Source organism: Pezoporus flaviventris, unplaced genomic scaffold (genome assembly GCF_033815535.1).
Source record: "Pezoporus flaviventris isolate CSIRO_AGI_PZ_B2104156 unplaced genomic scaffold, CSIRO_AGI_Pfla_v1 ptg000003l, whole genome shotgun sequence".
Classification (NCBI taxonomy): domain Eukaryota; kingdom Metazoa; phylum Chordata; class Aves; order Psittaciformes; family Psittacidae; genus Pezoporus; species Pezoporus flaviventris.
This window is the reverse complement of record NW_026892551.1, coordinates 8,785,118-8,800,342: the sequence shown is the minus strand read 5'-3', so window position 1 is coordinate 8,800,342 and position 15,225 is coordinate 8,785,118. Positions and strand designations below refer to the sequence as shown.

The window sequence follows — 15,225 nt, the reverse complement described above, 5'->3', positions numbered from 1 at the left end:
TTTAGTGTTCACCTGTGAGGGCTATTCTAAACTATAACAACACAACTGAATTATAATTTTCTGAGAGTGTTAGTCTTTATCCTTCCCCAAAGGCTTTATTTTTTCTTTTAATAAAGCCATTCTGTAAAGAAGATTTCCCAGTCCATCATATAAACCCTACAGAAATAAATGAAACAGAACCAAACCTTTCATTATTCTTTTCATTTTTCCATTGTTTATAAATTATACCAAACTACAAAACTAGGAAGGCTGAAAAACTATAAAGCATGTATGTGAATATACTGCACCTCTACTGAAAACAGGTCAGCTACTTCCAAGAAAAACAAGTAAGGAAAGAATTCTGGAATTCTGCCCATATTTTGGGGGAGGGTGGTGGTGGTGAGGACAGGGGAGTGACCACTTTCTCTACAAGTCTTAAAGTATGACTCGACACCATCTCTTCTTCCCTTCCTGCTCTGCTGGCAAAACTACTAACATGGTATTATAAGGCTTGTAAGATGCTCATTTCGTTGATTACACACAGGAAAGAGATCTCTACTGCAGGACAGCTACTTTACACTCTAAATATCTGCTTCATAACCCAAACAAAAATCCAGCAGTCATTTTATCTAACAAATTTAATGCTAAATGAAGCAAATACAACATCTTTCCAGCATACGCAGCAAGTTTCCTAGTTTTTCTAGCTAGCTGGAATGTTCTAACAAAAATAATACAGCTGGAAAACCCCACAGGATTACATAAACCCATAAACATGTTTACATTTTCCTGCTATACTGCCCAGTCTAATACAGTATCTTACCAGAAATAGAATATGCATTAGATGGCCTTCTCTAATTCTCACATCTTGAAGAAACAGACCTGAAGTAGTCAACACACAGGTACGAACCACACAGGCAGTAAGCAGCAAACAGGATGGAGAACAGCAGATACACTGAAGTTTGAAATATTGCTGTCTCAGAAACAATCTCTGATAAACTCTGTCCAAAGTCAGTTCATGTTACTAATTCTCTATGCTGTAAAGTGGTACTAGTGATAAAACAAAAGAGTTGTCTATAACTTAAGTTCCAAAAAGAATGACATTTCTGAAAGGTTACAGAAAATCGCTAAACTTTAAGAACACTTCAATGGCTGACAATTAAATGCTCACACAACAGTCACGAAAACAGAATATTCTGGCCACCAATGGATCCATATTACACTGTTGGCCAATCTCTTGAGACATTTCAAGAAGAGGCAAGCCCCACAGTAAACTTTTTTGGGTGTTTAGATGTTTTGTAGGTATGTTCATATAGAAAATCTGAACAGGGATGTTTTTGAGGTGTGGGTGTTTTTGTTTGATTTGGGGGGTTTAATGCATATGCTCTTCTGAATCATTCCTAAAATTAGCACTTAATAAGATAACATCCAGGCCCAGCATTAATTATCAAATTAATGAGGAGAGCAAAAAATGGAAGGCAAGTGAAATATCTGCAAAAAGTATATTATAGTGTCTCAGCTAGCAAGGTGCTCTTACTGTAGTTTTATTCAATATGACTTTTGAAATTAGTCTGGGGATGAAGCTATCCAAGATTACTGTATGAAGATTACTGTAACAGAAAGGGCTTCTGTTTTACTTAAAGGACATTAACTATAGACATCTGTTAATCACAAGCCTCCTTAGAGCTTTCAAGAGAAGATGACTGTCAAGCACCACCTTTGTATTTAAATATTTATGCACAGGGTGGTGACACACTGAAACAGGTTGCTCAGACTAGTGGATACCCCATCCCTGCCTGGAGGTGTTATAAGTCAGGCTGAACGGGGTTTTGAGCAATCTGGTCTAGCTGTCCCTGCCCATGGCAGGGGGCTGGAACCAGATGATCTTTAAGGTCCCTTCCAACACAAAACATCCTGTGAGTCTATGACAAAGCATCTTGTGCCTGTTCGTAAGTACTCTTGAGCTCGTCTAGGCTAAACTCAGCAGTACTTTTCAGAATAAGTGACTAGTCCTGAGCACCAAGTTACTCATGTGCAATTTCAAAGAACAATGAAACCACATAACATGTAACTTCCAGATAACATGTAACTTCAACTTCTTCAGCAGAGCATAGCAACCTTTCTAAGCATTACAGTTAAGTTCAAGATGAAAACCTCCTCTAAATTCAGACTCAATCTCCTAGAAAATCTCATAGAACTCAGAGATTACTTTATGGTATTTGGACTGGAAAGACAGATCCACAGCTCAGAGACAGTGTATGAAGCTTGGCAAAAGCATTAGATACAAGAATGCTGACACACAGCCTCATAGCTCCAGACACCCTGTCAGATTTGCTAGATTATCTATTAGAGCAGAAATACTGCCCTTTGAAATAGAAGTTTATGGTTTCAAGAAGCAGATGGATCATACTGCGAAAGGAAAAGATAACATTCCATAGCTCACTAAGTTTTCTAAGGTGATGTGACTTCTAGCTAGGATCAATTCCTAACTGTATCTCCTAATGAACTCCTCAACTCCCATGCATACCTCCATGAATAAATATGAATACCTTATTTAAATGCACTATCACCAACCCAGGCATTTGAAACAGATTAACTCCAGATACATCCATGTCTGAATACCTTACCAAGTAGGAGACATATCAGTGTTCAGCTGTTGCCGAGGTTACTGCTCTGCAGTTCTATCTGGTGTGGCTTTTCAGAACTACAAGGTGTGAGTTATTAGCAGCCACCTCTATTTAGAGTTATGTACCTACTTAGGTTTCCTCAAGATATATACCTCCCATTCCCCTTCATTCCTTCTAACAGGAAATGGAAATAACCAGAAGTGGACCCCTTTGAATTCGCCCTAGACAAAAGAACAAGACCATCTCTGCTCACAATGTAACACTGACAGAAGTGCAGAAAGTAAAAATAGCAAGTTCAAGGGCTGAAATACAAAGGATAGGCATTATAAAAACATCTAGCATCCACTTCGACACCATCAGAAACCATACAAAATGCAACTGTGTGAAATACTTTGAGGGATTTATGATTGGGTATTCCTGCAGTTACAAAATTTCCTTTTGCACTGAAAGATTAATAAATTTTTTTTTTTAGCAGGCATGCTCTTGTTTAATTTGTGACTTTTTACAGTATAAACACAATACAGTCTGTCTTGAAGAATGACATTTGTCACTGAGATTTGAAAAAGAAAGCTAGCAGTTCAGAGGTGCAGACTTTCAATGTGCTCGTGTCTCTCAAGCCTTGCACAAATAGCAATGATTTGTTTACCAGTGGCAACATAATTGAGAACCTCAAAGGATCCTATTAGTTGAAGCTACCTTGAGGTGAAGAAGTAGAAGAACAGTTCTACAAAGCAATTTAAAAATTACTGTTTGTGTTAGAAATACAGAAAGCCTGGAGATTTTTTCCTGAGGTTTCAATCAGTGCCTTTTTATTCATGTCAGGATGCAACACAAAATCTTTCTTCTGATGTACAGAATAAGGCTGTAGTTGTTCAATCAAAAGATACGCTTATGCCTTTCTACTGTTTTTTGTGAGTGGCTAAGAACAGATATGTTTTTCCAGAAGGTCATTAAAGGATGTTCTGAGAACATCCTCATCTTCAAAACAGAGACACAAGTTATGAGGCTCCTTTGCAAAGAACACCCCAAATGAAAAGCCCAAACAAAACTACAAAAAAAACCCGAAACAGATAAATGAAAATCCACAATTTAAACAGCAGGAGCACAGTTCCTCAATGTTCATTAGCCTCCTTTGATTACTGAATACAAATGAGTTTGGCCACAGTTTACTACCTAGATGTAAGAGCTACTGAAAACAAGGTCACAGCTGAGCCAAATGCTCAAAGTTTAAACAAGTGGTGAAATAAAAATTCTTTAAGAAGGGAGTTAAGCTCTTGGAGTCTTTAAATCAAAATGAGCATACATTCTAAAATGTTGCAATATTCTTGTAGCAGTCAGAGTAAGATGGAAGACCTCTGAATGAAATACTGCAGTTGGCCTAGTGCAGCAAACCAAAGTCATAAAAAAGCAGTCTCTTCATAATCTCAAAGTCTGTCTCAGTTTCTCTTCTGCTTACCTGAAAACATATAGCATGTAAACGTGCTATGCTATATAACCCTCTCGTAGCTGGAGGCTCTTACCTGGCAAAGCAACTGTACCGTCTTGTTCCAAGGTTTCAGGGTTTATTCTTATGGCTGTCATACTGTGGTTATTCGCATCTCTATATAATAAATAACCCTGGTAAGAGTAACAATATATATATTGTTATGGAAATATTCTTAATTACATTAAAGGGTATTGTCAAGAGTGAAAAAAATGCAATCATCTCAGTATTTTTTAAAAATTTTGGAAACCTTTTAGTTTTACATTAAAATTACTTAATTTTATCAACTTTTTTCCACTAATCAAATTCTACAGTAAAAAAGGAAATTTGACCTCCTTCCTCCACCATTTTTACATGCTGTAGATCAGCATACTAAAGATCATATACAGCTTTTGAAGCCATACATAGTAATGCTGTTCTTCGTATGTGCATACAATTACAGTTCAGATCCACAGCCACAGTAAAAACCAGTGTTCCTGTTCCCACTTTCCAAATCAACAGAAGATTCACAGGAATTCCAGGAAGGAAATGCATATATTACCCTATATAGAAAGGTGATTATTAATAAATACGTGCATTAAAAACTAGAGAATTTTTCAAAACCCTTGATTAACTACTTCAACCCCCACGCTAACAAGATTCCATGTATTTATTCTCTAAGCTCTTCAAAGAAATGCCCACAAAGTATATGGTGATTTTGGTGACAGCAGCCATGACACAAGGTTACATACAATGAGTTACATACACTGCTCACTTCCTATCTCGTAGCCAGACCTAAGGGAATGGACATATTCAGGACTACTGATTTTCTCTTTCTGGTTCTCCATGTGCAGAATACCTTCATTTCCCCAAAACTACCTATTCTGGTCAGCAGTCCATGTCAGGAAGTCTCCTTTGGTATACCAAAATAGTATCCTCTCTGTTCATTTGTGTATATATTTGTAAGGTTTGATTCAGTCACCAGTTTAGAAGGCTTTTCAGTATAAAGATCTGTCTACCTGAAACGCACATTTGAGGTTTATTGTTTATACCTATAATTCTGAGTGCATGTTTAAAAAAATACTGTCAAGTGAGGTTTTCTTAGCTTAAACAAGATTGGTTCCATAAGCCCCCATGTGCGCATAACGTGCACAGATCCGTAAGAGAGGCAATATGGCAACTTTGCTCTCCTATCTTTTTTGATGCTACAATGCTTGTGGACCCTTCAAAGATTTTGAGGGAGCAGGGCAGGAACACATTTGCAGAATTTACGCTTAGAAAGCACTTCAGCTATAAAAGCAGCTACAGAAGAAGGCTACTTAAGTGCTCTTATAAACACACTCATTGAAGGTGACTGAGGCCAAGAAAAAATAGTATGCACCTGAAGGAGCGTTGCAGAGGCCAACATGAAAAATGACTAAGTAATGATCCTGACAACAGCAGCATCATAGCAGGAGATACAACAATGGCTTACACTTGCTTTAAGCACAACTGACCTCAGGTGGGGCTTCCACGCATATAAGAATGGATGCATTTCACAGGGAGGTCATTAAGGCTTAACCTCAGAATACCTTCATCTGTCAAACCTAATTATAATCATCAACAGAAAAATCCAACCAACCCTTTTACTTCCATCTAAACTACTTGAAATTTCCTGAATAAATCAATCTCCGTGACATTTGAAAAATCAAACCCACACAAACTAGGAAAAATAAGTAAAGAGCATCAGACAAGAAAAAGTTTCAGTCTAAAATAACTGATACGATGAAGTTAGAAAAATCATTTCAATTTGAGCTGACTTAACCAAGCAACTGAAGTGAAATGAGACTGAAGGCACATCTTAACCTCTTTTACAAACACATACTTAGCAAGAAGTGCAATTTACACATCTTCCTATAAATACAGCCCCAGAGTGACATTCTTCCAACTGTGTCTTTGGGTACAGTCATTGGGACTACATACACCTGTACAAGCACTCAGAGAAGAATATCAAAGACATTTATAGATACGTACAAGATGTCCAAATGCGTAACTCTATATAGTGAAACTGTATGGATCCTATTACTTTCTAAACTGATAAAATGGGCTCTTGAATGAAGGCATCCTCATATGTGTATTGTGCCAGTATTGCTTTTGAGGACCTGTTTTGATACTAAACAAAACCCGATGTTGTGTGTGTATGCATATATATGAGACAACTGCATAATAGAATACATATTTGTACCGAACAATTTAACTTCAAAACATGGCAAGGAGTGCACTTAATTTCACAATGGGACAATGAGATCACTCATAAAAATTACTTAGTAGTTATAAGATAAAGTAAATTAATTATTTTCTGAAATTTAATTTGTATTTTGTTGTGGGGGTTGTTTTTGTTTCTGTTGCGGTTTGTTGTCGGGTTTTTTGAGCGTGAGAAAGAGAACACATATAGTGGTAATAACAGGATTCTAAACACCCCACAATTTTTATAATGAATGGCAAAGCTATAAAAAACGGTGGTTGACATTCCAGAAACTAACTCTAAGAAAAGAAAATATCTAAATATAGTTAACTCTGCAGTGGTAACATGAACAATTATCTCTACATACGGCTTACGCACCCTCAATCCTCCCCCAACCAAAACAGCATTTCCTTATTTTACTGCAAATGTTTTAAAGGCAACTTATTTTCATAAATAGATGTTTCAAGTATTTTTATGCTATTTTTTTGCAAAAGCATACTTTTACATCCACTAACTTCCTCAAGAAGCATACATCCACTCACTGTACAAATCATAAATTTACATGTTAAACCATCATATTGTGAGAAAGCCTAGAGTGACAACACCAGTGAAACTTTCCATTACACATTTCTATATATTAGCTACATCAGATGTTCCTCATCTTCCGCAATTTAAAAGTCAGTACCAAAAACCTGATTTTTACAACTGAAGTCAAAACAATGGTACATTATCCATGTAAGCTTACTCTAAGCCAAGGTCTACTTAAATTACTCATGAGGGATGGGGGGTGGGGTGCATGCTTTAAGTATTCACCTACCTGAGCATAGCCTAGCCAAGACTTTTTTTCCTTTCTATTTTTGATGCGGGATGTAGAATTGTATATATGGCCCTGGAAAGCAAAAAAATTGAATCATTTAATAAATATAAGAGTAACTATTTTACAAATAATCATTTACTATCTAACAATGTCTTGAACCATATCGACAAGCAAAAATTTTAAGAAAATATTGTAAAATTCTCATAGAAATAACCAGAAAAATTTAGGCAAACTGCAGCAGAACTGATCATTAGTAAGCTCAAAGATTCTCAATGGAAACAGAACATCATAAAAGTTATTATTTTAACTGCCATTCATCAGGGAAGAAGAAATCACATTACCCTCACTGTCCCGCTATATCCAGAACCGATTTTGTAAAGTCCATCTTTACACAAGAGATAAAGGAAAAAGCCATCACTCTGAAGTAGGCACTGGTCATCATCATCTACAGATATTTCTTTCAATGGCCATTTGTGCATCAAGGCTGCCTTCTTTATCCCATTACTGAACCAGTCCTGGATTTGGATTTTGCCCACCAGAACTGCCTGTACACTCCGTTGAAGAGAGTTTAAAATGGTTGGCACCTAAATGGTAAAATGAAGAGTAAAAAACACAACTCTTTTTCAAATGGTGCATTTTCTGTTCTATCTCTAACTCAAGAAAGATAAAGAAAAACCTACTCTTATTGCAAAACTAGCAAGGGTAAACAAAATGACTGAATTTACACAACAGATCTTCTCAGAACTCATGTACGCATCATTTACATAAACCCCCAGATACAGAGAAGTTTTATTGCAAGACCTGAATAGTCTGACAAGCATGGCTGCCATTATTGGTGAGGATAGCAGAGATTGCTTGCAACGTCCTTCCTGTCTCTCCCCATGCAGCTACCAAACTGAAGAGGCAAGCACAGGAAAGTGCTGTCAAGGACTGTCCTGTACTGTCATTCATTCCTGTGCTACGGACAGTTATCTCCAGAAGAAGCTGGAACAGGGATTCTGCAGATAAAACACAGTAATTATACAGAAAAGTCACAAAAATCACACAAAGCAATTTGCCAGTCAATGTGAAATTAAAACTTACAAAAAAATACATCTTTCCTCAGCCATAAGTTTAGCCCTAGAAAACAAAGCATCCCATTTAAATAGGCCTAAAACATCCTGAACTTTTCATTCTTTTTCCACCAGAAAATGCTGAGTCCTGATTATCCCAACAGCTATAGAAGAAAATCAAAGCCCTTCTATTACAGTGGAACACATTAACAAGAAATGGGCCAGAATTATTTTACCTGCCTATTCAGTCTACCTCATCACTAAGACGATGTGTAGGTCTTTATGACCATGATCCATGTTGAAGCACATCCCATTTCTCAGAAACAAGCATTTCAAATCAAAGCTTGAAAATTATTCTGATCATGTGCCTCTTTTCAAGCACTGTGTAGTGACTGAACATCTGTAACAATCAAGGTGTGAACTGAAATCCATCTCAATTTTTTTGATTGCATACACAAATAATCACTAAGGCAGCAATCAAAACAAAGCCTTCTTTGTGGCTTTTTAATACTCTGGAGCATTAAGCCTTCTGGAGCAAACTACTATCATGTTCGGAAATGGAATACTGTTGAGCCATAATATAGGAAAACATACATAAAAACTCTGAAGATGTATTTTATTTTACTTTTAAACAAAAGATGCTACAGCCTAGCCTTCCTCACAGTTCTATAAACCAGTAAAAACTATGAATTAACAAAAAATAATTAGATTTTAACTTAGATGGCATAATTATACACTCAAAGCCGTCAGAAGTTCAACTTTAATTTTCAGTATCATTAAAAACAAAATTAATTTTCAGGGAAGCTTTTGGATGACCAGAGGAAACAAATGCAAGAATTCTGACACTTTTCTTAATAGCTTTATATAAATTGCAACATTAATTAGCTAAGCTATACATTACAACAGCAGATGGTAAGTTCACTGTAGTAGAACTATCCTCTTTCCAGGAAGACCAAGTATTTTATATCTTCAGTAAGTCAAATGAATTTTTAAGGTTGTACGGTTTACCATGTTTCACTGAAATGTTGCATTACACAGCAACAAAATCCTTCATATATATACACACACATACCCCAAGATTACTGTTCTACAAAAAATTAATGCTGAGAAAGTACTGGTTACACCATAAGGAGTTTACCCTCCAGAATAAAGTCAGTCAGTTGAGAACAAGCACATTACTATCTCACAAAAATACCTGCAAGAAACCATTTTATTCTGTCCAACACAGTAACAGATACATATTAATACAAATACAGTAATAGATGAGACATTACCTAGGACTTCAGGAGGTTCCGACTGCAGGCCTTCTGGTTGCTGGCCCTGAAGCACATTAAGTAGGGCTTGTAGGCTCCTGAGACACAAAGATGGATGAGAAAATCTTGTCTCCTTTATCAGTTCAAAGACTTCACATAATCCAACTTCAATGATCTAAGGAAGAACAGATATTTCAGAGTAACTGTTAGTATTTTCGCATCTTCACCAATAAGGGTATATCCCAATGTTCACAGAACAAGATAGTTATTTGAATAACAAAAATGTAATACAGAATACAAAGGCATTAAATACAAAATACAAAAGAATTAAAATCAAGAACCCACCTTACACAACTGTACTAGCAAATACTCGAAGTAATGTCATTATATGAAAGCACTTACCTAAGCAGAGTAATAGTTCCCTGAAAAACTTATTTTTTTTATAATGTAAGACAAACTGTGCCTCTGAGGACTTCTAATTTCTATGCAGTTCACACTTTGACAGACCTTTTTCCTTGCTCATTAATGAGAACCAGCAAGCTAGAATTGACTTGCAGCCTGAATTCCCAAATTGAGTAATGATGCATTTGACAGCTGATACTGGCAGAACTAGTACTTTCCTCTTCAAAGCCTCTGAGATTATTTTTTGTCACAAAAATGAGGATTAATTGCTCGTCACTGGAACTCCATGTGTACTTGGACATGCATTATGCCAACAGATACAGCATCTGTAAAAGCACTGTTACAGCCACTCCTGATTTTCCCTTTTAGGATTGATGAATATTCTGAGATTACAATTATTTTCTCCACTGAATGTTTCCTTTCACTTCCTTTTCAAAGTATGTAGCAATGATGAAGGTAAAAGAAGGTGGTTAACTAATTACAAATAAGCAACCTGTCCTGGGTTCAGCAGCAGCAGTCTTTTTTCTCCTTCTTAGTAGCTGGTGCACTGCTGTGTTTTGACTTTCAGCCTGGGAACAGCACTGATAACACCAATGTATTTAGTTGTTGCTACGCAACGTTTACTCTGACCAAGGACTTTCTGAGTCTCATGCTCTGCCAGGGAGGAGGGGAAGCTGGGAGGAAGCAGAAACAGGACATCAGACCTAAAATAGCCAGAGAGGTATTCCATACCACAGCACGTCATGCCCACTATATAAACTGGGGGCAGTTACCCGGAAGGGCTACATCACTGCTCAGGTTGGGCTGGATATAGGTCAGTGAGTGGTGAGCAGTTGTATTCTCTTCCCTTGTTATTTCCCTTATTATTATCATTGGTGATAGCAGTAGTGATTTGTGTTATACCTTAGTTACTGGACTGTTCCTCTCTCAACCCATGGGAGTTACATTCTTTCGATTCTCCTCCCCATCCTTCTCGGAGTGGGGGAAGGAGGTAGGGGAAGAGTGAGCTGTGTGGTTCTGAGTTACCATCTGGGTTTAAACCATGACACATGAAAGAAAGTTTCCTACCTACAGTTTCCCTACCATTTTTTCTAAGCCACCCTCTTTTTAAACCTGCACCACTTTCCTGGCTTACCCTTCTGATAAGCTAACACCTTTAAACAGTATCAGTGTTTTAGTTTCCACATGCAAGTGTTCTTGGAACATCCTTCCTGGATCCTCTTTCATTTCAAAATCTCTTTAAGACTCCACTGAATTCTTTATAAATGCTAATAGCTACATTGCCTTTTATTTATATTTCAAATGACACATCTACAATCACTTGCTAATTCACTTAACACAATCCCCAAGGAGTCAAAGGCAGCTCATAAACAAGGGGAATGGCTCTAAACTGCAAGAGGAGAGACAGGAAGGTGAGATACTGGCACAGGTTGTCCAGAGAAGCTGTAGCTGCCCCATCCCTGGAAGTGTTCAAGGCCAGGCTGGATAGGGCTTTGAGTAACCTCATCCAGTGGAAGGTGTCCCCAGCCCATAGCAGGGAGGGTTGGAACCCTCTATTTACTTTGTGACTTATCCATGAAATTTCAGTTACCAAATTGCAGTTACATGACTTTGTTTTATTCCTTTTCAATTCTCCACCACTATATTTGGGTGCCAACTCTGCCCTTCAGATAATGCTACCTAAACACAAGCACTTATAAAATTCTTATTTTCTAAGCAACTAGAACATTCTACATAATCACTGCTGCAAGAATATTTTTAATTCAGTGTTTGGTTTAGAACAAAGAAAAAGTTAATATGAATGCACTTTTTAGACTCAGAACAACAAAAGGAACCAGGATTCATAGCATCAATAAGCTAGCAATAATCAAAACCAGATGCACAGAAGTTACATAGTACAAAACCAGCAAATCAGCAAATTAAGAAAAAAAAAAAATCAGTAACTCCTATATAAATTATAAGCACAGAAGTAGCGAACAGTAAAACACCTACCCTGTTGAACTGTAATGTCCAAATTCTTAATGTGCATTACTATAGTGCCAAAAGGCACTAGAGCCAGAACAGGGGATGATCAAAAAACTAAGGTAGTAAGAATAATAGGCAATTATTGCAATTACACATATACCTGGCAAATCATCTTGGAAAACACTCTGCCAGTTGAATTCCAAGAGGAGAGAGATTTATTCTTTTACAGGGTAAAGCAAAAGAAAGCAGCCTTTATCACTACAGGTAGTAGTCTCACAGATAAGAGCTGCCTTGTTTACGTTTTTTGTAGACCTTTGAGGCTGTCGGTTATTTTCCACCACCAGTAAAGGAGTACATGCTTAATGTTTACCTGACATTTAACTGACTTAAAATTAATTACTTGGATATACAGATCTTCCTAATTCAACAAATCAGACGATTCTGGATTAGACTGACTACAAATAAACTATAGCTATTTTCTGAGCAGCTGGCTTGTAATGCCGTTCTTTATTCCCCACAAAGAACATACCAACACTAGATGAAATGCATGGCACGCTTTAAACTATATCCAGTTACTTGCCTTTGGGAGTTTAATAGGTGGCTCTTTGGATTCCTCTTCTTCATCACTGTCCGAATCCCCACTCTGTACACTGTTCTTTGAAGCCAGAGATACAGATACTTCCTTTTTTTGCCACTCCAACACACAATGGCGGACATTGCAGTAAACATTAAAAGCTGACGGGTTGCTGTGTAATTTGATATCTGGTATGGTTATGGTACTCTCTAGGTTTTCAGTCTGAAAAACAAGATTAGTTTTAAGTTTATTAGAAGTTTCATGCTTTGCTAAATGTAAGTAATCTTAACAGTCTGAAATTTTGGCCAACCAAACGAGTCTTAAGCTGGGGACTAAACTTTCCTGTTGAAGTACAAATTATATTTCAGGGAAGAAAGGAGGAAGATGAAGGTATTGCGCTATATTCCATCTGGCCTTAGTCTCTGCCTCTCATAACTTGTTGAGGACACTGGGACGGAAAATGAAAACAGCTCAGGCTGTGGAATGGTCCAAACCTCTGCCACAGTAAAAAGTCTATTCTCTTCTTAACAGGGTCAGCTGTCAGGGTTTTTTTAATTATTCCTGGATTTTAAAAGCATTATTCTACTTTTTCATTTTAGCCTCTTATTAAATAATAATAAAATATAAGCTAAATGTAGATTAGAAATTAAAATACCATTACTTGTTTTGTCATTAAATGACAACAGATGGCAAGTTCAAAAACTCCCCTGGCAGGATGTTGTGAATAATAATTTTGTGACTAATAAATACCTAGTGGACGAACTACTGAATACAAAAATCTATCAAAGCCTATGGCATCACAAGACACCATCCGGTTTTCACAAGCCCCAGGCTGCAAAGTAAGAGTTGAGAAATTGTTCTGAGAAACTACCACTACCCTGCCCCTCCTGCCCTCGGCATCTACTAGCGGCACACTACTGTCAGCCACTGCCAAGACAAAGAGCCTCCACGAAGCTGTCATTAGACTTGGAAAATTATTAGGGAAAAAAAAATTAATTCTAAAAGCATCTTTTAAATACTGACCTCTACTCTTCCTTTCTGCTACAGTAAGATGGGACAAGAAATGACAGACTTAAAAACCAAAATGCCACAACAACAAAAAATCCCTAGGCAGGGTTATACTTTCTCTTCCACTGTGCATTACCAAATACTAGGCTGGTTTGAACACAGACTCTGAAAAATTGGACTTCAAGCATATAGGAGGAAGCAATCCCCTGTAATACCCTGATGGAGACAGAAGGAACAGAGACTACCTAAGCAGAGAAGGCCTAGGTTAAGCGTAAATGACGAAACTGTTTCAACATGCAAGGAAAAATTTGGAGGGTAAAGGACAAATATGCCTCAACTTGCAAGGAAAAATTTGGACATACATTAGGACAGACTGAGTCAAGGTCATGACTACTATCACAAGGCTATTTTGGTTTGTTTCTTGTATTCTTGCAGGGCAGTGAGGGTGCAGGCTTTCTGTCTTTTTATTGAACTGGTATTGTGAATGACAACCTTCATTTGGGAGGAAAGTATGCAACAAACTGTAGTACAGTGATTCAGAACTCATCAGAGGGGAAATACACATCTATAAGAACAGTGATAGGAAAGAGGACTTTAATACAAAACAAGGGAAAAGAAGTTTGAGAACCATGAAGTGGATAATGTTTTAATGGGGTGGTTTATTCTGCAATATAGTAGTCACAACTTTGTATATCAAAATACAGCAATAGTTCACAACACATTTTTATCCGTGGTTATTATTACCAGAAATAACACTGGCTTCTAAGTTAGATCATTTAACACCAGATTTTACAAAACTTAAATAAATAAATAAATAAATAAAAATAGCTTCAAAATATTTCAGTTTACACATTTCATTTTACTTTTGACTATATTATTATTCTAACTGTACTGGTATGTATTTGCCTATCTTTCCTTTCCATTATTACTACAAAACTATTGCAAGCTAAAACATCAAGAATCAATGACTTACTCTATACCCTATTTTATACAACACAGACAGTGTGTTAATTTTTTACCTGTGTCAGTGTTAGCAGTAAGCAAAAACAATAAAGATGGAATGGGGAGAGGAGGGGAGAAAAAAAGCAAGCTGGAAAAGGTTCCCTACAAACTTACTGGAAATGTGGGGGCTTTCTCGCTTGTTTTTTTAGCACAACATAACTTCTGCCATTAGGGCTTGAAAGATCACATAAGTTTGGTCCTTGTTAAGCATGAGTGTCTTTGAAATAATAAAGCTGATGTTAAAACCCCACAAGAACTCAAACCTCACATTAATCCAGTATCGCAATGCATCACAATAGATTTGGACTGATATCAATGACAATGAGCTACTACATACTTTAAAATATATTTGGCACCAGAAAACTAAACAGCTGTAACATATGACTCCTCTGTATGTCAAATATCCATACATATACTCCAAGAGTTTTTCCAGCTGCTGCTAAGGCAAACACACAAGGTAAGCTTTCAGCTTTAAAACTAACACAGCTGAACTCAGCTTAAAAAGAAGGAAAATTTAGTAAGTTTCTGATGCATTTCCTAGTTTACTGTTAGTTACAGGAAGACAAAAGTATCTGGAATCTCTTAAATATCTCTGTCTGAAGTTCACTTATCTAATTAGTATCAGATATTGCAAATACAAAATATGTGAAGAGTTTCCATTCTGGTTTTCTTGTCAGGAGTTCAGCTTAGCTTGTGTTCCAGAACAGCCTCAGTTTTGTAGCTCACATAGCCTCTTTTGAAATAGGTTGGTCAAGTTAACCAGCACAGATAATTTCAGACATGACAGTGGCAGACAAAACATCAATGTATGTTTTCTTGCTTATTAATGAAAAGCTGACTAATTTTCAGAAATTAACTCCTTC

At 37.0% G+C, this 15,225-nt stretch overlaps 1 protein-coding gene across 1 annotated transcript in view; it reads right to left on the bottom strand.

Annotated features, from left to right (window-relative positions):
* MYCBP2 (MYC binding protein 2) overlaps positions 1–15,225 on the bottom strand; it is a 182,462-nt gene that overhangs the window by 134,808 nt on the left and 32,429 nt on the right. Inside the window, exons 3-8 of the mRNA XM_061445258.1 lie at positions 12,359–12,574; positions 9,433–9,586; positions 7,908–8,104; positions 7,448–7,690; positions 7,107–7,178; positions 4,124–4,220 (exon numbers count right to left, since the gene is read on the bottom strand). Of these exons, the coding sequence (XP_061301242.1) occupies positions 4,124–4,220; positions 7,107–7,178; positions 7,448–7,690; positions 7,908–8,104; positions 9,433–9,586; positions 12,359–12,574 (979 nt within the window). The remainder of the gene's footprint in view (positions 1–4,123; positions 4,221–7,106; positions 7,179–7,447; positions 7,691–7,907; positions 8,105–9,432; positions 9,587–12,358; positions 12,575–15,225) is intronic.